Here is a 26,664-nt window from a genome sequence, read left to right on the forward strand (position 1 = left end):
ACCACAAAATCATTGTCAATCGTCATTAAACCTATCAGGTTCACAAATGCCCTTTAGAGAAGGAAATCTGCTGACCTTACCTGGTCTAGCCTACACATGTCTCCAGATCCACAGCAATATCATTGACTCTGAACTGCTTTCTGAAATGGCTCAGCAACACATTCAGTTGCATGAAACCATTTACAAAGTCTGATAAACAAAATTAATCCAGACAAAACATCAGACATCGGCCAAAGCATTGGAAACCATAACAGCAAATCGACCCTATTAGTCCTGCAATGTCATTCTTACTAACAAATGAAAGCTTGTACTAAAACTGGGAGAGCTTTCCCACTGTCAATTAAAAAAACAGCTGCACGGTAATTTTTCTTGAGAATGACTATGTCTCAGGCAACACTCTCACCATCCTGAGGTATGTCCCGTCCCATCGACAGGATAGGTTGAGCAGAATTGGGGGACATCACCAGGAGTGGGTAAGCAGCATCAATACTAACTCAGTCGGTTGGATCCTCAAGGACATAGCTACTGGAGTCCCTGAGTAAAGGCTACTCCTAGTTCTGAGGAAAGGTCACTCGACCTGACATGTTTAACAGATTCTGCCAGATCTGCTGAGCTTTTCCAGCAATTTCTGTTTTTGCTACTAGTTTGGGTCAGCAGTGGGTAGTGAGGGAACCAAGAAAAGGGGAGAGCTTACTTGACACCATCCTTGCCAGTCTCTGCTGGCTGCAGATCCATGGCAGCATTGGTAAGACTGTCCTTGGTTTCCTTCTATTTCTCACCTACGTGATGCCCATTATCTGAATGTTGACACCAGTTCTATTACATCCTACACTGATCCCAAATTCTCATGCAGCTTATCCAGCATCCAGGACTGCACAGTCCTGTGGAGACATAATCCTGCCTCCAATGTGGACGGACCATGATGCTAAATAGGATAGATATCTAACAATTCATGACTGAGCATCCATGAGGCACTGTGGGCCATTAGCTGCAGCAGAATTTTATTCAATACAATCTGCAACCTCATTGCCCCTGAACCTTACTCTATTATTACCATCAAGCCAAGGGATCGACCCTGGTTCAATGGAGAGTGCAAGAGGGCATGCCAGGTGCAGCACCAGGCATACCTGAAGATGAGGTGCCAACCTGGTGAAGCCACCAAACAGGACTACATGTATACCATGTAGATCTAAGTGATCACACATCCAACAGATCAGATCTAAGTTCTGCAGTCCTGTCACATCCAGTCATGAGTGATGGTGGACAAATAAACTCACTGAAGGAGGAGGCTCCACAGATATTCTGCTGGAAGAGCCCAGCACATCAGTACAAAGGTAAGGCTGAAGCATTTGCAACAATCTCCAGCCAGAAATGCTGAGGGGATGATCCATCTTGGTGTCCTCCAATGGCCCCCAGCATCAAAGATACAAGTCTTCAGCCAATTTGATTCACACCACGTGCTATCAAGAAATAGTTGGGGGCACTGAATACTGCAAAGGCTATGGGCCCTGACAACATTCCAGCAATATTACTGAAGACTTGTGCTCCAGAACTTGCTGCTCCCCTAGCCAAGCTGTTTCAGTACAGTTACAACACTGGCAGCTACCCAACAATGTGGAAAATTGCCCATGTATGTCCTGTACATAAAAAGCTGGACAAACCCAACCCGGCCAATTGGGTCTACTCTAGATCATCAATACTATCAAAAAAGCACCTGCTCAACAACTGCACACTGACAGTCCATTTGGGTTCCTGGCCTCACTACAGCCTTGGTTCAAGCATGGACAAAAGAGCTGAATTCCAGAAGAGAAGTGAGTATATCTGTCCTTCACATCAAGGCCATATTCACTAAGTGCAGCAACAAGGAGCTCTAATAAAACTAGAATCAAATATAATCAGAGGAAAACTCTCTGCTGTTTGGGTCATACCTGAGACATAGATAGCTATTGTTCTAGGCAGTCTCAGCTTCAGCATGTCTCTGCAGGAGTTCCTCACGGTAGTGCCCTAGACCCAACCATCTTCAGCTCCTTCATCAACAACCTTCCCTCCATCATAAGGCCTGATGTGGCATAGTTACAAGGTCTGGACAAGTGGCAAGTAACATTTGCGCCACACAGATGCCAGGAAATGACCATCTGCAATAAGAAAGATTTGAGCTATTGCTCTTTTATGTTCAACTGAATCCCCTATTATCGACATCGAGATTTACCACTGACCTGAAACTGAACTGGATTACCCACACAAACACACTGGCGACAAGAGCAAGTCACAGGTGAGGAATACTATAGTGAGTAACTCACTTCCTGACTCCCCAAAGCCAGCCCACCATCTGAAAGGTGCAAGTCAGGAGTGTGATGGAATACTCCCCATAGCCAGGACAAAGCAGCAGCCTGATTGGCATATCCACAAACATCCACACCCTCCTCCACTGACACTCAGTATGCATTACTGCCACTATCTACAAGATGCAATGCAGAAACTCACCAAAGTTCCTTAGACATCAATTTCCAAACTCACAACCACAACAGACCTAGTGAGACAATGGCAGCAAATACATGAAAATATCACCATCAAGTTTCCCTCCAAGCTACTCACCATCCTGACTTGGAAATATATCACCCTTCCTTTAGTGGATCCAAATCTTGGAATTCCCTCCCACCAGCATTGTGAGTCCACCTACAACATAGGGACTGCACCAATCAAGAAGGCAGCTCACCATCATCTTCTCAAGGGCAATTCGGAATGGGCAATAAATGCTGGCCAGCCGATTATTCCCATGTTCCATAAAATTAAACAAAGTGAAAGTTGGTTTACAGCAGAGGAAAAAAACCTGTGAATTATCTTCAGTTGCTCTGACTGCAGCGAACAGTTTTAGAAAATGGGAGGAGAACCCGATGGGATCCAGTTAAATGCGGAAGTGGATGGTCAACAATTGCTCTGTCACGTTTGTTCAAGTTTGTATCCTTTGTTTTTAAAGGACAGAGCTAAGGCCCAAACTAAGGGGAACAGCTAGATTTGGAGAGGTTCATCGTTTGACTGTGTTCTTAGAGCATCAGAGATGGAGGTGAGAGCATAACTGAGTAAATCAGGAGCTGCAAAGTGTTACGGCAAATGGAGGATCAAAGGTTAGATTTTGAAATTTTGAAAATGCAAGTTTAAGGAGCTATACTGGGTAACAGTGTAATGTCACAGGCAACCAGTTGGTAAGTTCAAAACACAGGGAGGAACATACTGGAGAACATTAGGGTATATAGAGGGGTGAGCTGGGAAACAGTGGAGTATAGGCAAGGCACATTAGGGAGTGTAGTGCATGTAAGGGACACAATAAGGAGCAGTGGAATATACAGAAAGCCACACCAGGAATCTGAACAAACAGTAATATTTAGAGACACAGTTAGTTCAGCAGTTTATGGAAAGGACTCACTGTGGAGTAGTGGGATAAATAAGGCCCACACTCAAGGACCAAAGGTTATGGAGGATGCACTGAACAGCCAGAAGATACAAAGGGAACATACTCCAGTAGAGTGCCTTCGCATTCCAGCCTTGACTTAGCATGATCTACATCCCTGAGACCCTGTGTTTGCCTCTTCCCACTTGCTGACTTCCTGCCCACTGGAGGAAGATGTTGGGCTCCCTTCAATGCAGACTGCCATTCTATTCTCACACTCTCTGACCTGGTTATTATTGATTGGAGAATTCACCTGATATGCCTCATACACCCTTTTATTTGGGTTCATTATATTCTCAATCTCGCTTATCCAACAATGAGTTCTGTGTTTGATCCCCTGACCTTTCAGCTTTGGCATTTACACAGTCTGTGCCTGAAACACCACCTCCTCAAAGAGCAACCGTTGATCTATTAGTTTTCTTCACAGACTTTTGAAGTAATTTTCCCTGGCTAGGGCTCCTCAATATCCTATTAAAATTAATCTTTCAATTTAGAAGTTCTACCTTGTAAGTTTCTTGCACTTCTCCATTACGAATCAAAACTAAGTGATATAATGAATACTCTTCTCCAAATGTTCTCCCATAGCAACTTGTCCCCCTTCAGACACTTCAATCCCCCACACCAGACACTCCTTCCTCACTGGGTTCAGCAAATACTCATCAAGGAAATACTGAACCTAATTCTCAACCCGCCCAACTATGCTTTATTCTAACAATAATTTGGGTAATTAAATAATAATAATAAGTCAATCCCTCTATACTTAGAGTCATAGAGATGTACAGCGTGGAACCAGACCCTTCGGTCCGACCCGTCCATGCCGACCAGATATTCCAACACAACCTAGTCCCACCTGCCAGCACCCGGCCCATATCCCTCCAAACCCTTCCTATTCATATACCCATCCAAATGCCTCTTAAATGTTGCAATTGTACCAGCTTCCATCACATCCTCTGGCAGCTCATTCCATACACGTACCACTCTCTGTGTGAAAACGTTGCCCCTTAGGTCTCTTTTATATCTTTCCCCTCTCACCCTAAACCTATGCCCTCTAGTTCTGGACTCCCTCACCCCAGGGAAAAGACTTTGTCTATTTATCCTATCCATGCCCTGATAATTTTGTAAACCTCTATAAGGTCACCCTTCAGCCTCCAACGCTCCAGGGAAAACAGCCCCAGCCTGTTCAGCCTCTTCCTATAGCTCAAATCTTCCAATCCTGGCAACATCCTTGTAAATCTTTTCTGAACCCTTTCAAGTTTCACAACATCTTTCCGATAGGAAGGAGATCAGAATTGCACACAATATTCCAACAGTGGCCTAACTAATGTCCTGTACAGCCGCAACATGACCTCCCAACTCCTGTACTCAATACTCTGACCAATAAAGGAAAGCATACCAAATGCCTTATTCACTATCCTATCTACCTGCAACTCCACTTTCAAGGAGCTATGAACCTGTACTCCAAGGTCTTTTTGTTCAGCAACACTCCCTAGGACCTTACCATTAAGTGTATAAGTCCTGCTAAGATTTCCTTTCCCAAAATGCAGCACCTCGCATTTATCTGAATTAAACTGCATCTGCCACTTCTCAGCCCATTGGCCCATCTGGTCAAGATCCTGTTGTAATCGGAGGTAACCCTCTTTGTCTTGCGTATCTCGGTCATTTCACTGATGATTTATTTCTCCACCTTTGGATGTCTATCTCCCCAGATAAACCTGATCATTTTTGTTTCTCAGCTCTCTCCAAACAGATTCTGCCTAGTTCTGAACAAGGATCCCCGGACCCAAAACATTAACTCTGCCAGACCTGCTGAGTTTCTCCAGCAATTTGTTTTTTCTGCCTTTGCTCTCCCTCAAGGGCATTTTGTCTTTCTAATGCTAATGTCTACCCTAATCAGTCCTATTGCCTCACTGCCTTTCTCCTGAACTCTCTTTTCTGACCATGTTCTACCCCTGAATATAAAAGATTCAGTCCTCACTATTTTTAAGATATTTTTCTGTTATTGTCACCACATCAAAACCCTATGCACATTTTTGCTAGTAGTTTACCAACCTTATTAAGCACAACGTACCTTTACATAACTGCATTGTAAGCCTGCCTCTCTCCTCTCAATCTGTCTAGTCTGCTCCTATGGTAATACCGGATTCTACAGTACAATCCAATGCAGCTTTATGGCACAATGGAATATAGAATTAACATACTAGAGAAGGAACATAGGGATGTAAAGAGATCAAAGTATAATGGACATTTCCCTTGTTAGTGTGGAGCACAGTGAATGTCTATTTAGGCTCTGTCTGCCTTTTCTTCCATCCGCACTTTGAGGGTTGGGCCATCAACTCCCATTGGATGGTCCACATTTATGGGCAAAGTGCTGCAGTGATCTTCAGTGGGATAGCTGACTAGGAGACTCTTCCCCTGTCACTGCCTGTATTGAAAAGATTAACAGGCTGGCAACCAAACTGCTTGGCCATATGAACCACCCTACCATGATCAACACTTCTTGGTATCAGGCTCTAACCTAGAGCTTCACGTCTGGAAGCAGGGAGACTGCCCTTGCCTTACAAGAGTTCCCATGCTAATTTATTTATTAATGAATGTAATTTTCTGGATTTTTTTTTTGCTGAGTTTAAGGCAATTAGATTGCCACATAATTGTGATAAGTGATTTGTTTAGATATTGAAACTGATCTTGTTAATATTGAAACGTATTAGAGTTGATAGTTCAGAGAATCTGATGTAATTTTAGTGTCAGATCAAATCAATACTGAACATGATGACTAATGCACTGATGTCAATGTTGAATTGTATGAATGTAAACGTGGGGTGCACTAGATGTATAGTTGTTCTGATTTTGGGAAAAGAAATCAGAAGATCCCAATAAAATTCGTCAACCTGACATGTTAATTCTGCCTGATCTGCTAAGTTTCTCCAGCATTCTGTTTTCATCCCAGGACTTTCTGGACTTTGCAGTAGGTTTAAACCACTCTTTAGGAGGCAATTGTTTCTATTATACGGAGAAAGGAAGGCACTTACCTTCTGAAGATGGTGTACTTTTTACATCAGAAGCATCTGAAACAGGCTCATCTGACAAAGGAGAAGAATCTGAAAGTGGATATATATCATTCAAAATACCAGAGAAATTTGTCACTTATCTGGCTCAGTTTTAAATCCATAATAGGTCTTTCAGGTTAAATTATCTTGATTATTAATTCAAATGAATATAATTAATTCGAGGGAGTTAATCCAGAGCAGTACTCTAAAACACTAATCCAGATATACAATGGAATCTAGCACACTAATCCAGATCAGTATAAGTACTACAAGATTATAGAACTAACCTAAATCAATAGAACAATTACTGCAGCATTCATCTGAACTGTTAACATTAACTCAACTAGTAATCGGATCAGTATAATAATTTCTACTACACAAACACTGGTGAAGAGAGGAGAGGTGACAGCAACTGCCCTTGGCATTAAGGAGCTTTTGACCAAATGCAGCAAAACTCTCCACTGGTTGGAGCCACACCTATCACAGGAACATGGCTGTGGTTATTACAGGTCAGTTATCTCTACTCCAGGATATCTCTTCAGGAGGTCCTCAGATTAGTGTCCTCAGCCCAACCACCTTCAGTTGTTTAATCATGGCCGTCCCTCTATCATAAAGTGAGGATTGGGGATGTTCATCGTGCAAATTTCAATGTTCAGCACCTTTTGCAACTTTTTCAAATAACGTAAAGACCCTGCCTTTGTACAGCAAAATTTGAGATAATGTTCAGGTTTAGGCTGACATGTGGAAAGTAACATTTCTGCCATACAAGTGCTAGTCAAAGACCCTATCCCACAAGAGAGAATTTAACGACCTGCTCTTGATATCCAATGACATCACCTTTGCTGAATACTCCACTGTCAACATACTGGGGTTATGATTGAGCAAACACTGAACTGGACTGACCATAAAAAGCACTGTGGGTAAAAGAGCAGGTCAGAGGCTAGGAAGCTTGCAGTGAGTAATGTGACAATGCTGCTCCATTAACATGGTTATGTTGTCGTTGGGTTTTTTCTTAGGGGTCGTAAAGGCAGAGGTTCCAATATGTCTGGGTTTATCTTCTTGAAGAAGCTTTTAAGTTTTTAATAAAATACTTGTACAATGAAAGGGGAGTGGCCAGTTCTCCCAGCTTAGCTTTTCTCTGGTTTGTTTTGTTTTTTGTAGTCTGGATGTTTTGCAGGTATGGGTCAAGTCTTAGCTGGGAACCCAGACAAACTGCTGGACCCAAAGAAGCAGCTCTATGCTGATCCTCTTCCTCTCTCTACAATCTCTCTTCTGTAATGACCTCTATTTGAATTTACCTTTTTTTTGCCAAGGGGGTGATTTTGGGCATGTTGCAAGTATTTGTAACAGCATCATTAGTTGCAATAGAGTCGATTGGGTTTTAAGGTAAGTGATGTTATTCTATATTTTGTTCTCTTTTGTTCATGATTAAATAAACACGGTTTTGTTTAAAACTGAGTGGTCAGGCCAGCTGCATCACTCCTGGAATATCTGCGTTACACCTGCTTAAAGCAACGAGAAAAGTTAGGGTCTCGGCTGCCTTCTTCAAATGCTTTGAGAGAGTCTGGCCTGGTCCATCACTGTAATTCACCTCCTGACTTCCCAAAGCCTATCTACCATCTATAAGACATAAGTCAGAAGGGTGATGAACCCTCTCCATTCAAGAAGCTTGACACCATCCAGGAGAATCAGCTCACTTGATAAGTTTACCATACATCACCTAAACATTCACTTTCTCCACTACCAATGTACAGTAGTAGCAGGTGTGGATAAATTACAAGGCGCATTGTAGTAGCTCACCAAGGCTGCTTAGGTAGCAGCTTCTGAGCCAATGACTCAGTGAAGGACAAGGGCAGTTGACACATGGGAAAACATTTGGGATGGCACAGTGGCTCATATTTAGCACTGCTGCCTCACAGCACCAGGGACCTGGGTTCAATTCCTGCTTCAGGCAACTGTCTGTGTGGAGTTTGCACATTTTCCCCGTATCTGCGAGGCTTTCCTCCGGGTGCTCTGGTTTCCTCCCACAATCAAAGATGTTTCCTCCCACAATCAAAGGTCAGGTGAATTGGCCATGCTAAATTGCCCATAGTGCTCAGGGATTGTAGGTTAGGTGCATTAGGGGGAGGGGGAATGGGTCTGGGTGGGATTTTGTTGGGCCAAAGGGCCTGTTTCCACACTGAAGGGATTTTTAAAAAACAAACCCACCACCTACAAGTCACATACCATCCTGGCTTGGAACTATGCCACTGTCCCTTCCGAATCTGCAGCGATTCGTGGAGGTAGGTCTTTCTCCAGGGTAATTAGGGATGGACAATAATTGCAGGTCTGACACCCACATCCTGTGTGAGTGAATTAAGAAGCAACAGATCAGTTGAAGAAGTTCTGCGACAATAATTCAGATCTGTTCCACTGGACTTGAGAAGTGGAATCACAATTTCAAAATTTGCAATCAGCACTAAATTTAACGCAATAATTTATGCAAAGGAGAACTGCAAAAGATTCAAAGACAAGATTGATAAACTTTCAGAATGGGCATGCAATTGGCAGATGACCGTCTGTATAACAGACAGGAGAATAAGGAAGTCTACATACTTCTGAATGTCACTAGGATTGTTAACTACTGATTGTGATTCAGGTTAATAAAGCTATTTAAAAGGAAAAAACGTTTAGTTCTATAAGGCATTGAAAAGCAAAGAAAGTACATTAAATTCATATCAGAATATGATTGGATTATAGTTGTAGTACCAGGAACAGTTCTTATTTCCACATCATTAAGAGGATGCAGAGTATTGGAGATGTTGTAAAAATGATTTTGAAAAATGACACAAAAGTGAGGCTTTACTGATCAGGGAAAACTGAAGAGGCTGCAACTCTGTTATAGAGAAAACCTAGGGGGAACCATACAGAGGCTTTTAAAGTTTTGAAGAGTTCAATAAGGTAGATATAGAACTGATGTTTCCTCTTGTGGAAGAAACCAGTACCAGGGATTATAAGTATAAGATGCTAATAATATAATAAGAAACTAATTAAAAACATTTTTACTCAGCAAGTAGTGAGAATGTGGAACCTGCTGCCTTAGGAAGAAAAGAGAGACAAAAGGCAAACATAGTTTTAAGGCAAAGCTGCATAAAGACTTAAGGAAAGAATCAATAAAAAGATCCGTTGATTGAGTTAGATACTGAGCAATGAGAGGAATGTGATGAAGAAGGATGGGAGGATGTTCAGGTGAAGCATGGAGCTGTTGAGTTGAACGGCATGTTCTTGGGCTTCTGTGAGCCTGATATACAGGCAGTTCCCCTGGGTGAATAAATTGTCCAGATAGGTGAGCACATGCTGACTGGTGAGGGCAAACTCCATGGCAGTTGATGTATGCTTCCATTAAGCAAACAGACAGTGGTGATGGAAAAAGTGAGGACTGCAGATGCTGGAGATCAGAGCTGGAAATGTGTTGCTGGAAAAGCGCAGCAGGGCTTATGCCCGAAACGTCGATTCTCCTGTTCCCTGGATGCTGCCTGACCTGCTGCGCTTTTCCAGCAACACATTTCCAGACAGTGGTGATGGTTCAGTCGGACCCTAATGGGTGATTATGATACCGGTAATATCCGGTCAGGTAGTGATGAAGTAGGGCTCCCGAGCCGGGGCCTCACCCTTCTGCCAGTTATCCTTCTGTTTTCTTCTTTTCCTGTTTATTCTTCTTTCTCTTTTTGTTTCACTTACCTCTTGGTGAAGAACTCCATTGCGGTGACAGTGTTGGCAGCGGCAAGTGTGCCCAGCAGCGCGGACCCATGACAGTGAGGTGGGAGGCCGGCCTGGGGTTCCCAACACCATCTACGTCCAGTGCAGATTCACGGAGATGGCGGAGGCCGTGACTGGTTGGGGCCCGGTACAAAACTCGGCAGCATCAGCAGCGGCTGTGTTGGCGAGGTGGGCCCTGAGTGGACTCACGGTGATGGTGGCGGAGGTGAGTTTGGGACGGTGCAGTAGCCAGCAGCATTGATCCATCGAGGACTCAGTGACGAGGGGGTCAGTGGAGGGGAGATGGCACTGAAGAGTGGGCAGCTTGCGTTTCAGGGGTGGCATGATGAAGGAGATTTGTGCCTGGTCACCAGCCCCATAAGAGAGCACACAACAAGAACGACTGTCAAAGTGGACATTCTCTTGATTTCTTCATTTTTCTGCATTTATGTTCCATCTTTTGGTTATTTTTCTGTGTTTTTAAGATGGTGTCAAAGAGTGGTAACATTATGGAACACTTTTCATTGTATTTTGCAATAAGATACACATGATGATAAATAAACAAAATCTAAAACTACAGTATGGAACCAAGCCATTCGGCCCATCTGTTTGAAGCTACTGCCTGTGCTCTTGCATGATCTTGTTAGTTGGTGGTTGTAGTAATGATCTTAGGTCAGGGTACAAGGAGACGTAAGTCAGATCCCAACTTTCTTTCGGGCTCATCATAAGTTGCAATGGGACAGGTGTAAAACAAGCTTTCGACTTGCTGTCACATATATGACATGATCACACATAAACCCAACCCCACTCCACTGCTCTCAGACCTGAAATCTGATGGTGTTCTGGATGTGAAAATATGACTGCGTGAGGCAGAAAAGACAACCCATGCCTGGGGTGCCTGTGAGCTGACAGAGGAACCCCTTTTTAATACAGACAATTGATTTGTGATAAAAAGCTGAGTTCTGACCTGGTGGACAGGTGCCTGCCACTGTCTGTAACATACAGCAATGGTGAACCTTTTCTGCGTTTCCCTCTCCACTATGTACGAGCTGGGGTGGGGCACAATGGCTGCACAAAGCCACAGCAAGAAAATCACCTTCGGTTTTGTCGGTTGTGGGGATGTCTTGCACTGGAACAAGAAAACCGAAAGGTCCTTTCTGGAGTGGATTCTCTCGATGTAATTGAAGCTTTTCAAACCAGAGAGCAGGTCACCAAGGGTTACAGAATTAGCTCTGTCTAAATTGGTTCCGTCTGTTTGAGGATGCTTTAGCAGCATTAATCTGCAGGAAAAGCATTTCAAAGCTGCGACCAATTGCACACAAAAGCTCATTCTGAAAAAATTGTAGCAACTGCAGCCCTGGCATATATGTCAGTATTTGCTAGAATATTCCAGCACTGGCTGCAGCAACGCCCTGAGCCATCTGTGCTTAACTCTGCTGCTTCCACCCATCTGAGAAAGAAAACCAATTCATAACAAAGCCCCTTTTTCTTCACTGACCTTTAGTCGCTTGGTTTGCTGCCCCAAACTGCGTTGCTGCGGTTACCCCAACTCCATTCTCGTTCACCTCGGGGAGGCCCGGTGCTGGTTTATTGTCCCTATCTTGGTCGACACACAGACTGTGCTCTCCACTAACCACTGTCTCCATCTCTGCTGCAGCTTGATCGGGTTCTCCTGATGAGTTGTGCAGGGGCTTGTTACACTGCATTGGTACTGATGCTCAGCTATTCCCACACAGATTCAGCCTGAAAGAGAGGGGGAGGGGAGAGGGATCAGCTACACCTCCATATTCATGATTAGTGCAGAACGGCACAGGATTTCTTTGCTAACGATGGATCTCCTTTAAATTCACTGCAGAACAGCATTCCATTACACGACATTCCCCATTATACACAAGTCTCTAACCCTGTCTCCATCTGCCACATTGTCAGCTTGCCAGAAAAATTCAGCCCTGCAATATCCACAAAGCTGCAGAAAGAGACAAAGCTTTGTGCCCTTTCCAGAAACATCGAAATACTGACTCCTGCGAAGGGCCAGAAATCTGTATCGTTTCTGGTTCAGTCTTAAAGGAATATTTCACACCGATGGCAAGGTCCAGTGATGTAGACCCACAGACCGTTTCCAGGGCTCATTCATTCTGTGCCCTTTACAGGGACACACACCCCACTTGCCCACAACACTCCCTTTTCAGGATTAGCCACAAAGCCAGCAATTGACCTGATTCAGCAGTGACAGAGCAGGCAGTTCAAGTCCCTGAGTCGGGTTTCAGCCTTGCTTCCAGACTTAGCTGTGTAAACACACCACTATTCAGTTTCATTATTTCTACTGCTGAGCAGATCAGCCTGCCCCTAAGACTGAGAGTGAACCGTCCATGTTGATATTGAGCTCTATAGGACCACCAAGTCTAGTACTGAACCATACAGATCAGTACTGAATTGCTGAGTCCAATAATAAGCCCCAAGGGGGCAGGAAAGAGCTGCCAGACTAATGCCGAGACCCAGAAACCAGGAGAGAAGCACCCAGTCAGATATTCGGCCTCACGGGCTGGACGAGAATCAGAGTGTGCCCAATGCTCCCATCTCTCTCTTGGATAATCTCAACACAACAGCCGCTGAGATGGAGCTCTGGTTCACCATGATCCGGTGAGCTAGCAGCGGAAATGTCAGCCAGGCTCTGTGCTCTGACCATATTCAAAGCACCGTGGGGCAGCACGGTGGCTCAGTGGTTAGCACTGCTGCCTCACAATACCAGGGACCTGGGTTCGATTCCAGCCTGGGGCGGCTGTCTGTGTGGAGTTTGCACATTCTCCCCGTGTCTGCGTGGGTTTCCTCCAGATGCTCTGGTTTCCTCCCACAGTCCAAAAACGTGCAGGTCAGGGTGAATTGGTCATGCTAAATTGCCCGTAGTGTTAGGTGCATTAGTCAGAGGGAAATGGGTCTGGGTGGGTTACTCTTCGGAGAGTCGGTGTGGACTTGTTGGACCGTAGGGCCTGTTTCCACACTGTGGGGAATCAAAAAAAAAATTAGGGAATCAAAGGGGCACAGATGGAGAGATTGACATTGAGGTGAAGTTAGGATGTCCAGAAAGACCTCACGCTCCTGCATGTTGGGCAAAGTTGGCCAGAGGTATCAAAGCAAAAACATCGTCAGAACAGTCAAATTACAAATGGCACACTTTACAGAAGCTCCTGGGATACAGTCCCACACACACACGCTGACTCTCACTGGGGTACAGTCCCACACACACACGCTGACTCTCACTAGGGTACAGTCCCACACACACACTGGCGCTGACTGGGGTACAGTCCCACACACACGCTGACTCTCACTAGGGTACAGTCCCACACACACACGCTGACTTTCTCACTGGGGTACAGTCCCACACACACACGCTGACTCTCACTGGGGTACAGTCCCACACACACACGCTGACTCTCACTGGGGTACAGTCCCACACACACACGCTGACTCTCACTGGGGTACAGTCCCACACACACACGCTGACTCTCACTGGGGTACAGTCCCACACACACACGCTGACTCTCACTGGGGTACAGTCCCACACACACACACTGACTCTCACTAGGGTACAGTCACACACACACAGGCTCTGACTAGGGTACAGTCCCACGCACACATGCTGACTCTCACTAGGGTACAGTCCCACACACACACGCTGACTCTCACTGGGGTACAGTCCCACACACACACGCTGACTCTCACTGGGGTACAGTCCCACACACACACGCTGACTCTCACTGGGGTACAGTCCCACACACACACACTGACTCTCACTGGGGTACAGTCCCACACACACAGGCTCTGACTAGGGTACAGTCCCACGCACACATGCTGACTCTCACTAGGGTACAGTCCCACACACACACGCTGACTCTCACTGGGGTACAGTCCCACACACACACGCTGACTCTCACTAGAGTACAGTCCCACACACACACGCTGACTCTCACTGGCGTACAGTCCCACACACACACGCTGACTCTCACTGGCGTACAGTCCCACACACACACGCTGACTCTCACTGGGGTACAGTCCCATACACACACACTGACTCTCACTAGGGTACAGTCACACACACTGGCTCCGACTGGGGTACAGTCCCACACACACATGCTGACTCTCTCACTGGAGTACAGTCCCATACACACACGCTGACTCTCACTAGGGTACAGTCCCACACACACATGCTGACTCTCTCACTGGGGTACAGTCCCACACACACACACTGGCTCTCACTAGGGTACAGTCCCACACACACACACTGGCTCTGACTGGGGTACAGTCCCACACACACACGCTGACTCTCACTAGGGTACAGTCCCACACCCACACTGACTCTCTCTGGGGTACTGTCCCACACACACACACCCTGACTCTCACTGGGGTACAGTTCCACAAACACACTGACTCTCTCTGGGGTACTGTCCCACACACACACACCCTGACTCTCACTAGGGTACAGTCCCACACACACACTGACTCTCTCTGGGGTACTGTCCCACACACACACACCCTGACTCTCACTAGGGTACAGTCCCACACACACACTGACTCTCTCTGGGGTACTGTCCCACACACACACACCCTGACTCTCACTGGGGTACAGTTTCACAAACACACACCCTGGCTCTCACTGGGGTACAGTCCCACACACACATACTGACTATCACTGGGATACAGTCTCATACACACAGTGACTCTCACTGGGATACAGTCCCACACACACACACTGACACTCACTGCAGGAATATCCCCCCTAAGTACAACTGTAATACTATCCTTTATCAAAAATGCCACTCCTCATTGCTCTCTTGCCCCCCCCCCCCCGCCCCATCCTTCCTGTCGCATTTGTATCCTGGAATATTAAGCTGCCAGTCCTGTCCATCCCTGAGCCACGTTTCTGTAATTGCTACGATATTCCAGTCCCTTTTTCCTAACCATCCCCGAGTTAATCTGCCTTCCCTTTTAGGCCTCTTTCATTGAAATAAATGCAGTTTAATTTATCAGTCCTACCTTGTTCTCCGCTTTGTCCCTGACTGTTTGACTCACTTCTTTTCTCAACTGTACCAGTCTCGGATTGATCTCTTTCCTCACTATTACTCCCTGGGTCCCACCACCTCTTTTTCCCCCACCACATTACTAGGTTAAATCCTCCTGAGCACCTCTTGCAAATCCCCCCGCCAATATATTAGTCCCCTTCCAATTCAGGTGCAATCCGTCCTTCTTGCACAGGTCACTTCTACCTCAGAAGACATCCCAATGATCCAAAAATTTGAACCCTTCTCTCACACACCAGCTCCTCAGCCACGCATTCATCTGCTCGATCCTCTTATTCCTACCCTCACTAGCTCGCAGCACCAGGAGTAATCCAGATATTACTACTCTCGAGTACCTCCTTTCAGTCCCACACATAGCCACTGACTCTCACTGGGGTACAGTCCCCCACACACACTGACTCGCACTGGGGTACAGTCCCACACACACACAGTGACTCTCACTGGGGTACAGTCCCCCCCACACACAATGACTCTCACTGGGGTACAATGTCACACACACACACTGACTCGCACTGGGGTACAGTCCCACACACACACAGTGACTCTCACTGGGGTACAGTCCCCCCCACACACAATGACTCTCACTGGGGTACAGTCCCCCCCACACACAATGACTCTCACTGGGGTACAATGTCACACACACACACTGACTCGCACTGGGGTACAGTCCCACACACACACAGTGACTCTCACTGGGGTACAGTCCCCCCCACACACAATGACTCTCACTGGGGTACAGTCCCCCACACACACTGACTCGCACTGGGGTACAGTCCCACACACACACAGTGACTCTCACTGGGGTACAGTCCCCCCCACACACAATGACTCTCACTGGGGTACAATGTCACACACACACACTGACTCGCACTGGGGTACAGTCCCACACACACACACAGTGACTCTCACTGGGGTACAGTCCCCCCCACACACAATGACTCTCACTGGGGTACAGTCCCCCCCACACACAATGACTCTCACTGGGGTACAATGTCACACACACACACTGACTCGCACTGGGGTACAGTCCCACACACACACAGTGACTCTCACTGGGGTACAGTCCCCCCCACACACCCTGACTCTCACTGGGGTACAGTTTCACAAACACACACCCTGGCTCTCACTGGGGTACAGTCCCACACACACATACTGACTATCACTGGGATACAGTCTCATACACACAGTGACTCTCACTGGGATACAGTCCCACACACACACACTGACACTCACTGCAGGAATATCCCCCCTAAGTACAACTGTAATACTATCCTTTATCAAAAATGCCACTCCTCATTGCTCTCTTGCCCCCCCCCCCCCGCCCCATCCTTCCTGTCGCATTTGTATCCTGGAATATTAAGCTGCCAGTCCTGTCCATCCCTGAGCCACGTTTCTGTAATTGCTACGATATTCCAGTCCCTTTTTCCTAACCATCCCCGAGTTAATCTGCCTTCCCTTTTAGGCCTCTTTCATTGAAATAAATGCAGTTTAATTTATCAGTCCTACCTTGTTCTCCGCTTTGTCCCTGACTGTTTGACTCACTTCTTTTCTCAACTGTACCAGTCTCGGATTGATCTCTTTCCTCACTATTACTCCCTGGGTCCCACCACCTCTTTTTCCCCCACCACATTACTAGGTTAAATCCTCCTGAGCACCTCTTGCAAATCCCCCCGCCAATATATTAGTCCCCTTCCAATTCAGGTGCAATCCGTCCTTCTTGCACAGGTCACTTCTACCTCAGAAGACATCCCAATGATCCAAAAATTTGAACCCTTCTCTCACACACCAGCTCCTCAGCCACGCATTCATCTGCTCGATCCTCTTATTCCTACCCTCACTAGCTCGCAGCACCAGGAGTAATCCAGATATTACTACTCTCGAGTACCTCCTTTCAGTCCCACACATAGCCACTGACTCTCACTGGGGTACAGTCCCCCACACACACTGACTCGCACTGGGGTACAGTCCCACACACACACAGTGACTCTCACTGGGGTACAGTCCCCCCCACACACAATGACTCTCACTGGGGTACAATGTCACACACACACACTGACTCGCACTGGGGTACAGTCCCACACACACACAGTGACTCTCACTGGGGTACAGTCCCCCCCACACACAATGACTCTCACTGGGGTACAGTCCCCCCCACACACAATGACTCTCACTGGGGTACAATGTCACACACACACACTGACTCGCACTGGGGTACAGTCCCACACACACACAGTGACTCTCACTGGGGTACAGTCCCCCCCACACACAATGACTCTCACTGGGGTACAGTCCCCCACACACACTGACTCGCACTGGGGTACAGTCCCACACACACACAGTGACTCTCACTGGGGTACAGTCCCCCCCACACACAATGACTCTCACTGGGGTACAATGTCACACACAGCCACTGACTCTCACTGGGGTACAGTCCCCCACACACACTGACTCGCACTGGGGTACAATGCCACACACACACACTGACTCGCACTGGGATACAGTGCCACACACACACACTGACTCGCACTGGGGTACAGTCCCACACACACACACTGACTCGCGCTAGGGTACAGTCCCACACACACACGCTGACTCTCACTGGGGTACAGTCCCACACACACACACTGACTCTCGCTAGGGTACAGTCACACACACACACACACTGGCTCTGACTAGGGTACAGTCCCACGCACACATGCTGACTCTCACTAGGGTACAGTCCCACACACACTGTGGATCGATGAAGGAGGAGGAAGAGGTTAAGTCAGTTTGATAGGAAGAAAAGGCAAGGCCAGGTTAACAAAGTGTATTTATTTCAAAGCAAGGAGTATATTGGGTAAAGCAGATGAGCTTAGGACCTGGATTAGTTCAATGTTACTACAATGTTACTATTACAGAAACCTGGTTGAGAAAAGGACAGGTTTAGCAGCTCAATGTTCCAGCGTTTAAATATTTAGGGTGTGATAGAGAGGCATGTAGAAGGGGTGAGGGAGTTGCATTACTGATTAAGGAAAATGTCACAGCTGCCCTAAGAGTGGACATGCTGAAGGGCTCATCCAGTGAGGCCATATTGGCAGAACTCAGGAATATGAAAGGTGCAATCACTATGATGGGTTTATACTATAGTCCTCCGAATAGCCAGGCAGAAATAGAACCACAGATATGTAAACAGATCATGGAAAGACATGTTGTAGTGGGTGATTTTAACTTCCCCAATATTGACTGGGACTGGATTAGTGCCAGGGGCTTGGATGGGTCAGACTTTGTCAAGTGCTTTGTGAAACAATATGTAGATAGTCCAACTAGGGAAGGAGCCTGGCCAGGTGATTGAAGATTCAGTAGGGGAGCATTTTGGAAATAGTGATCATAATTCCTTAAGTTTTAGGTGGTTTATAGATAAGAATAAATCCATCAAGTGCATGTGCTAAATTGTGGGAAGGATAATTATAACAGTATTAAGGAGGAACTGGAGAAATCAGGTATGGAGCACATGTTTGAGGATAAATCCATTTCTGACATGGAGGAGTTTTTTAATGGTCAGTTGATCAGAGTTCAGGATTAGCACGTTCCAATCTGGATGAAAGATAAGAATGGAAATACTTTGGAACTCTGGATGGCATAAGATTTTGGATGTTTAGCTAATAAAAAAGGAAGCGTATGTAAGTTTCAGCAAACTGAGATCAGACAAGGCCCTTGATGAGTATAAAGGAAGCAGGTCATGAAACTGTAGAATCCTTACAGCATGGAAGCAGACCATATCCCATCGAGTCCATGCTGACCCTCCAAACAGCATCCTACTCCCTATCCCTGTAACCTTACATTCCCCATGGCTAATCCACTTAGCCTGCACATCCTTGGACACGAGGCAGTTTAGCATGGCCAAAACACTATCTTCAGTGCACCTGGAGGAAACCCACACAGACACAGGGAGAACATACAAATTCCACACAGTCTGTCACCCGAGGATGGAATTGAACCCAGGTCCCTGGTGCTGTAGTACTAACCACTGAGCCACCCGTCCTGGGCACTTGGGATTAAGGAGAATCCCAAGGCATTTTACACATGTACTAGGAGCAAGAAGGTAGTTGGAGAAAAGGTAGGCCCACAAAGGAGGAAATTTATATGTAGAGCCAGCAAATACTTCACATCAGTATTCACCAAAAAGAAGAACATGGATGGCACGGTAAGATTAGGGAGTGGTATGCTGACATTCTAGGGCATGTCGATATTAAGGAGGAGGTGTTATTGGGTACCTTGAAAAACATTAAGGAAGGTAAGCCCCTAGGGCCTGATGGGATCTATCCCAGAATACTGAGGGAAGGAAGGTTTGAGATTGCTCAGGCCTTGGCAGAGATCTTCCTATCCACTTTAGCCATAGGTGAGGTCCCAGAAGACTGGAGAATAGCCAATGTCATTCCTTTATTTAAGAAGGGATAATCCAGGAAATTATAGGCTGGTGATCTTTACATCAGTAGTAGAATAATTACTGAAGAATATTCTCAGTGACAGGATTTACATGCATTAGATAAGTGATCTGTAAACAGGGACAGAGTGTAATATAATAAAGTTGGCAGATGATACAAAAATAGGAAAGCAGGCAGTGATGAGGAGATAAAGAATTTACAGATGGATATTGATGGACTAGGAGAATGATGCAGAACCTGGCAGGTGGTGTTTAATGTGGGTGTGAGGTTGTCCATTTTGGCTGGAAAAATAAAAGGGCAAATTATTATTTAAATGGGAAGCAGATTCAAAATGGGAGGCATCAGTGCAGAGGGATCTGGGAATCTTTGTGCATGAATCACAGGAAGTGGGTATGCAGATGCAGTATATAATAAGGCAAATGGAATCCTGCATTTATTGCAAAAAGACTGGATTACAAGACTAAAAAAAGTGTTGTTACAATTTTATAAGGCATTGATGAGACCACACCTGGAGTACTGTGACCAGTTCTGGTCTCCTTAATTGAGGAAGGATGTAATGGCAATGGAGGCAGTTCACCAGATTAATTCCAGGGATGAAAAGGCTGCCATATGAGGAGCAGCTGAATATTCGCTCGAGTTCAGAAAAATGAGGGGGGATATGATTAAGGTATACAAGATGCTAAAGAGGATTGATAAGGTGGACGTTGAAGAGATGCTTCTCCTTGTGGGACAGTCTCAAACAAGAGGATATAGCTATAGAGTGAGAGGAGGTCGGTTCAAAACTGTGATCAGAAGAAACTACTTCTTTCAGAGAGTTGTGAATCTGTGGAACTCCTTTCCAATCAACAGATTTAGAAAAAGAAATAGAGATGTTTCTGATGAAAAGCAGGATAAAGGGTATGAGGATTAGGCAGGAAGGTGGAGTTGAGGCCAGGATAATGTTAGCCATGATCATGTTAAACAGCGGGTTTGAAGGGCTGAATTGCCTACTCCCATTCCTAGTTCCTATATTCCTCTATCAGAAAAGAATGGACTTACAAGGAGTAGCCAGCATGACTTTGAGTGCGGAGGCCATGTCTCACCAATTTGATTGAGTTTTTTTGAGGATGTGACATAGATGATTGATGAGGATAGGGCAGTTGATGTTGTCTACATGGGACTTTTAATACAGAATTTGACAAGGTCCCTCATGATAGGCTGATCCAGAAGACTAAGTCGCTTGGGATCCGTGGTGAGTTGGCAAGTTGGATACAAAATTGCCTTGGTCACAGAAGACAGAGGGTAGTGGTGGAGGGATGTTTCTCTGACTAGAGGTCTATGACCATGGTTTTGTTAGATTAGATTAGATTCCCTACAGTGTGGAAACAGGCCCTTCGGCCCAACCAGTCCACGCTGACCCTCCGAAGAGTAACCCACCTAGACACATTTCCCTCTGACTAATGCACCTAACACTATGGGCAATTTAGTATGGCCAATTCACCTGACCTGCACATCTTTGGACTGTGGGAGGAAACCGGAGCACCCGAAGGAAACCCATGCAGACACGGGGAGAATGTGCAAACTCCACACAGACAATCGCCCGAGGCAGGAATTGAACCTGGGTCCCTGATGCTGGGAGGCTGCAGTGCTAACCACTGAGCCACCATACCACCCCCATGGTATTCCACAAGTATCAGTGCTGGGACCTCTGTTTGTAATACATATAAATGATATGGATGAAAATGTAGGTGGTCTAATTAGGAAGTTGGAAAAGATTACATGAAAATAAGTGGAAGTGTAGATAGTGATAAAGGTTGTCAAAGCATAGAGCAAGATTTAGATTAGTTGGAAAGTTGGACAGAGAAATGGCAGGTGGAGTTTAACCAGGATGAGCATTTTGGGAGGTCAAATGCAAGAAGAGAACATACAGTAACTGGCAGGACCCGTAGGAGGCTGATGTAAAGAGGGATCTTGGGGGTGCAAGTCCATAGTTCCCTGAAAATAGCAACACAAGGGGGCATCAGTTGGGACATTGAGCATAAAAGATAGCAAGTCATGCTGCAGTCGTATAAGACTTTAGTGAGGCCAAGTTTCAAGTATTGTATGTAATTCTGGTAACCACACTATAGGAAAGCTGTGGAGAGGGTGCGAAAGAAGTTTACCAGGACATTGCCTGGATTGGAGAGTGTTAGCTATAAGGAAAGTTTGGACAAACTTAGATTGTTATCACAAGAATGTCAGAGGCTGAGGAGCAATCTAATAGAGTGTTAACATTATGAGAGGCATGGATAGAGTGGACAGTCAGTCTTTTTCCCAGAGTAGAAACTTCAAATATTTGCAAGCATAGACTTAAGGTGAGAGGGGGGTAAGTTAAACGAGATGGGTGAGGCACGTTTTTTTACACAGGGTAGTAGGTATGTGTGGGTGGGTAGTAGGTGCCTGGAACGCACTGGCAGGAGAGCTGGTAGAAGCAAATACAATAGTAATGTTTCAGAGACATTTAGACTGACACGTGAACAGGCAGAGAATACTGGGATACAGACCACATGCAGGCAGATGGGATTAGTTTAAAATGGCATCATGGTCAGCGTTGAGATGTTGGGCCTGAAGGGCCTGTTCCCGTGCTGTACTGCTCTATGACTCTAACTGGGGCAATGATCTCACACACATTTGACTCTCACTGGGATACAGATCCCACACAAACTAACTCTAACTTCAACATATACTGGCTCTCTCTGGGGTTTTTGATTAGATTAGATTCCCTACAGTGTGGAAACAGGCCCTTTGGCCCAACCAGTCCACACCGACCCTCCAAAGAGTAATCCACCCAGACCCATTTCCCACTGACTGATGCACCTAACACGACGGGCAACTTAGCATGGCCAATTCACCTGGCTTGCACATCTTTGGGTTCAGGTCACACACACTGTCTCTCACTGAGGCAAAGGTCCTGCACAAACTAACCCTTCCTGTGCTCGGTTTCCGTACAAACCAACTCTCATTGGGGTATGGGTTCTCCTGATTCACACTGATTCTCACTGGAGTACAGTGCCACACACACTGACTCTCATTGGGGAACAGGCTTCCACACACACTGACTCTCATTGGGTTAGGTGTCCCATATACACACCGACCCTCACTGGGGAACAGTCCCCCACACCCAGACTCTCACTGGGAAACAGTCCCACACACACAGACTCTCACTGGGGAACAGTCCCCCACATCCAGACTCTCACTGGGGAACAGTCCCACACACACAGACTGTCACTGGGGAACAGTCCCCCACACACAGACTCTCACTGGGGAACAGTCCCCCCTCTCTCCCACCCCCCACCACACACACACACACACAGGAGCAGTCCCACACACACACACTGACTCTCACTGGGTTAGGTGTCCCACACACACACACTGACTCTCACTGGGTTAGGTGTTCCACACACACACACACACTGACTCTCACTGGGTTAGGTGTCCCACACACACACACTGACTCTCACTGGGTTAGGTGTCCCACACACACACACTGACTCTCACTGGGTTAGGTGTTCCACACACACACACACACTGACTCTCACTGGGTTAGGTGTCCCACACACATACACACACACTGACTCTCACTGGGTTAGGTGTCCCACACACACACACACAGGAGCAGTCCCACACACACACACTGACTCTCACTGGGTTAGGTGTTCCACACACACACACACTGACTCTCACTGGGTTAGGTGTCCCACACACACACACTGACTCTCACTGGGTTAGGTGTCCCACACACACACACTGACTCTCACTGGGTTAGGTGTCCCATACATATAGAAACACAACAACATAGAAGCCAGTAGGAGGAATAAGGCTATTCAACCACTCCAGCCTGCTCTGCCACTCATTATGATTGTGGCTGATCACCATGCTCAATACCTTAGTCCTGCCTTCACCTGCCCCCCTACACATTAACAGCACAGAGGTGGAACTAGTAGAGAGTGTCTTGGGAGTGGTCATCCACAACAAGATTTCTTGGACTCTTCATGTGGACGCACTGGTTACAAAGGCCCAACAACATCTCTTCTTCCTCAGGCAGCTGAGGAAATTTGACATGACGGTATATACCCGTGCCAACTTTTATAGGTACACCATCAAGAGCATTCTGTCGGATGTATCACTAAATGGGTATGCCAACTGTACCATTCAAGATCGGAGACGGTTAAAGAGAGTAGTAAACTCGGCTCGGACAATCACAAAGGCCAACCTCCCATCTACAGAATCCATCTACCAGGCCCGCTGTCAAGGAAAGGCCACCAGCATTCTCAAAGATCCATCCCACCCTGTCAATGTTTTTCTACAACCTCAACCATCTGGGAGAAGGTACAGAAGCCTGAACACATGCACCAGCCGGTTTCAAAACAGTTCCGACCCTCCTGTTGTTAGAATACTGAATGGACTCACAAACTATTAACATTCATCTGTACCTGTGTTTTGGTTTTTGCCACTTATCTGTGCTACTTAACTCTGTGATCTGCCTGTATTGCTCACAAGACAAAGCTTTTCACTGTGCCTCAGTACACATGACAATCAATTCAATTCATGTCCATCCCCTCAAAATCCCTTTATCTGTTTAGTCACAATAGCTATGCCTAACTCCTTCTAGAAAACACAATGTTTTGGTCTCAACCACTTTCTATGGTACTGAATTTGACGGAATTACTACTCTCTGATGAAGAAATTTTTCTTCACTTCAGTTCCCTAAGATTTATCTCATAGCCTTAAACTATGAGCCTTGGTCCTGGACTTCTGCAACGTCAGGAACATCCTTCCTGCAACTAACCAAACTTAATCAATCTCTTGGTTCTTCTTTGCCGACTTCGAAACTGTTCCCAATCCTCAGACCTATTTTTTTTTTGCCAATTTTGTGTATCTTTTTTGTATTTAATATTTAACTTCCCTTATAAGATGTGGTATGGCCACTGCTCTCTTTGCATGCTTACGCCACACAGGAATAAACAATTTTTGCAGTTCACCCATTCACTCTTTGAATGTTTGCCATTGCCTATCCAGTGTTATCCCTTTCAATACCCTACATCATACCCAACTCATGCCTCATACCATCGCAGTTTCCCTTCTTAAGATTCAGGACTCTCATCTTAGAATCAAACTACCTCAATTCTCCATCTTGATAAAGAATTCTACCATATTATGATTGGTCATTCCCAAGGGGTCGCCGGCAACTACATTGCAAATTCATCTGACTCTCACTGGGATACAGTCCCACACACATCGTCTCTCACTGGGGTACAGTCCCACACACACCCACACTGACTCTCACTGGGATACAGTCCCACACTGACTCTCACTGGGATACAGTCCCACACACACACACGCTGACTCTCACTGGGATACAGTCCCACACTGACTCTCACTGGGATACAGTCCCACATACACACACTGACTCTCACTGGGATACAGTCCCACACTGACTCTCACTGGGATACAGTCCCACACACACACTGACTCTCACTGGGATACAGTCCCACACTGACTCTCACTGGGATACAGTCCCACACACACACTGACTCTCACTGGGATACAGTCCCACACACACACTGACTCTCACTGGGATACAGTCCCACACACCCACACTGACTCTCACTGGGATACAGTCCCACACACACACACTGACTCTCACTGGGGTACAGTCCCACACACCCACACTGACTCTCACTGGGGTACAGTCCCACACACTCTCACTGGGGTACAGTCCCACACACACACACTGACTCTCACTGGGGTACAGTCCCACACACACACTGACTCTCACTGAAGTGTGGCTCCGTGAACCCTCTGTTTCCTGTGCTCCCTGAGCGGGCTTGCGGTGGGGAAGCAGCGTCGGGGCCCGAGTCTGGGCCAACGGAGTGAGCACAGGGACAGGGGCTGCTCCAAGTCTCTCCTGTTGGACATGTCTCTGTGTGTTTCTACAGACTGTGTTTCTCAGGACACTGTGACACTTCCAGAAAAAAAAGCCCCACCCCCCAAGGGATCAATGTCTGGCTGCAGAATGGAGCTGTTTTTCTCTGCTATCTGGGGCTGGCACACACACTGAGAGGATTGAGCGAGAGCGGCGTGTGTTGCAGTAACCTGGGCAGCGACCCCGCACAGCGTGAGGTAGCAAACTGGGGCGATAGGTGTACTCACTGTGCAAGCTCCGGTTCAATCTGACCCACAACGGGGGCTCTCTGTGGGAGCTGATCATCCAGGCAGTACACACACACAGGCCTTGACCATCAGACACAGAGGGGGGAGAAAGAGAGAGAGACAGCAGCGAGTGGGTGTGTTCACTGCTGAGCTCTGCCAAGCATTAGATAAGTGTCTATTATGGGCTGGGCTCGCTTACAGATAAAAAGGCAGGAACTGCCCTGGGGTAGACCGCAAGCTCGGATCTAACGGGGCTCTGACACGCCGTCCCAATCAATGCAGCAAACCAGGGGAAGGGGGAAACTAACAGGGCTCTCCTAACAAACCAAAACCCACAGGCACCTCCGTGCAGTCAACGGGCAGAAGCTGGAAGAGCCTGGACCACCTCCAACCGCAGGATGGTGCCTGTGGCAGGAATGCTGAGCAGAGGATCAGTCTTACCGGCTGGCCCCTGCCTCACATAGAGCTCCACCTCACTCATCAGGACCCCACTAAAACAAGCCGTGGGCCCAGCAACCCAAGACTGCACAATGGGCCGAGGAATGGCAGGTGAAGTTTAGCTTAGATAAATGTGAGGTGCTGCATTTTGGAAAGGCAAATCAGGGTAGGACATGCTTAATGGTAAGGTCCTAGTGTTGCTGAATGAAGAGACCTGGGAGTGCAGGTTCATAGCCCCTTGAAAGTGGAATCTCAGTTGAGAGGATAGTGAAAAAGGTGTATGGTATGCTTTCCTTTATTGGTCAGGGCATTGAGTATCGAAA

General features: G+C 46.6%; 1 protein-coding gene across 13 annotated transcripts in view; it reads right to left on the reverse strand.

Annotated features, from left to right (window-relative positions):
• LOC122539643 (microtubule-associated protein tau) overlaps positions 1-26,201 on the reverse strand; it is a 97,723-nt gene extending 71,522 nt beyond the window's left edge. For 4 of the 13 annotated variants that reach the window (XM_087977965.1, XM_087977961.1, XM_087977960.1 and 1 more), the window contains exons 1-3: positions 25,904-26,196; positions 11,732-11,976; positions 6,478-6,546 (exon numbers count right to left, since the gene is read on the reverse strand). In XM_087977965.1, coding sequence (XP_087834091.1) covers positions 6,478-6,546; positions 11,732-11,939 — 277 coding nt within the window. In that variant the 5' untranslated portion in view covers positions 11,940-11,976; positions 25,904-26,196. Of the gene's footprint in view, positions 1-6,477; positions 6,547-11,731; positions 11,977-12,448; positions 12,565-25,903 lie in introns of those variants that run through there. The other 9 variants (XM_087977963.1, XM_087977962.1, XM_087977967.1 and 6 more) reach the window with 7 other exon arrangements.
• Positions 26,202-26,664: the final 463 nt, after the last annotated feature.

This window comes from Chiloscyllium plagiosum, unplaced genomic scaffold (genome assembly GCF_037043375.1).
Source record: "Chiloscyllium plagiosum isolate Xiang-an unplaced genomic scaffold, Cpla_swu_hap1 HiC_scaffold_32, whole genome shotgun sequence".
NCBI classification, from domain to species: Eukaryota; Metazoa; Chordata; class Chondrichthyes; order Orectolobiformes; family Hemiscylliidae; genus Chiloscyllium; species Chiloscyllium plagiosum.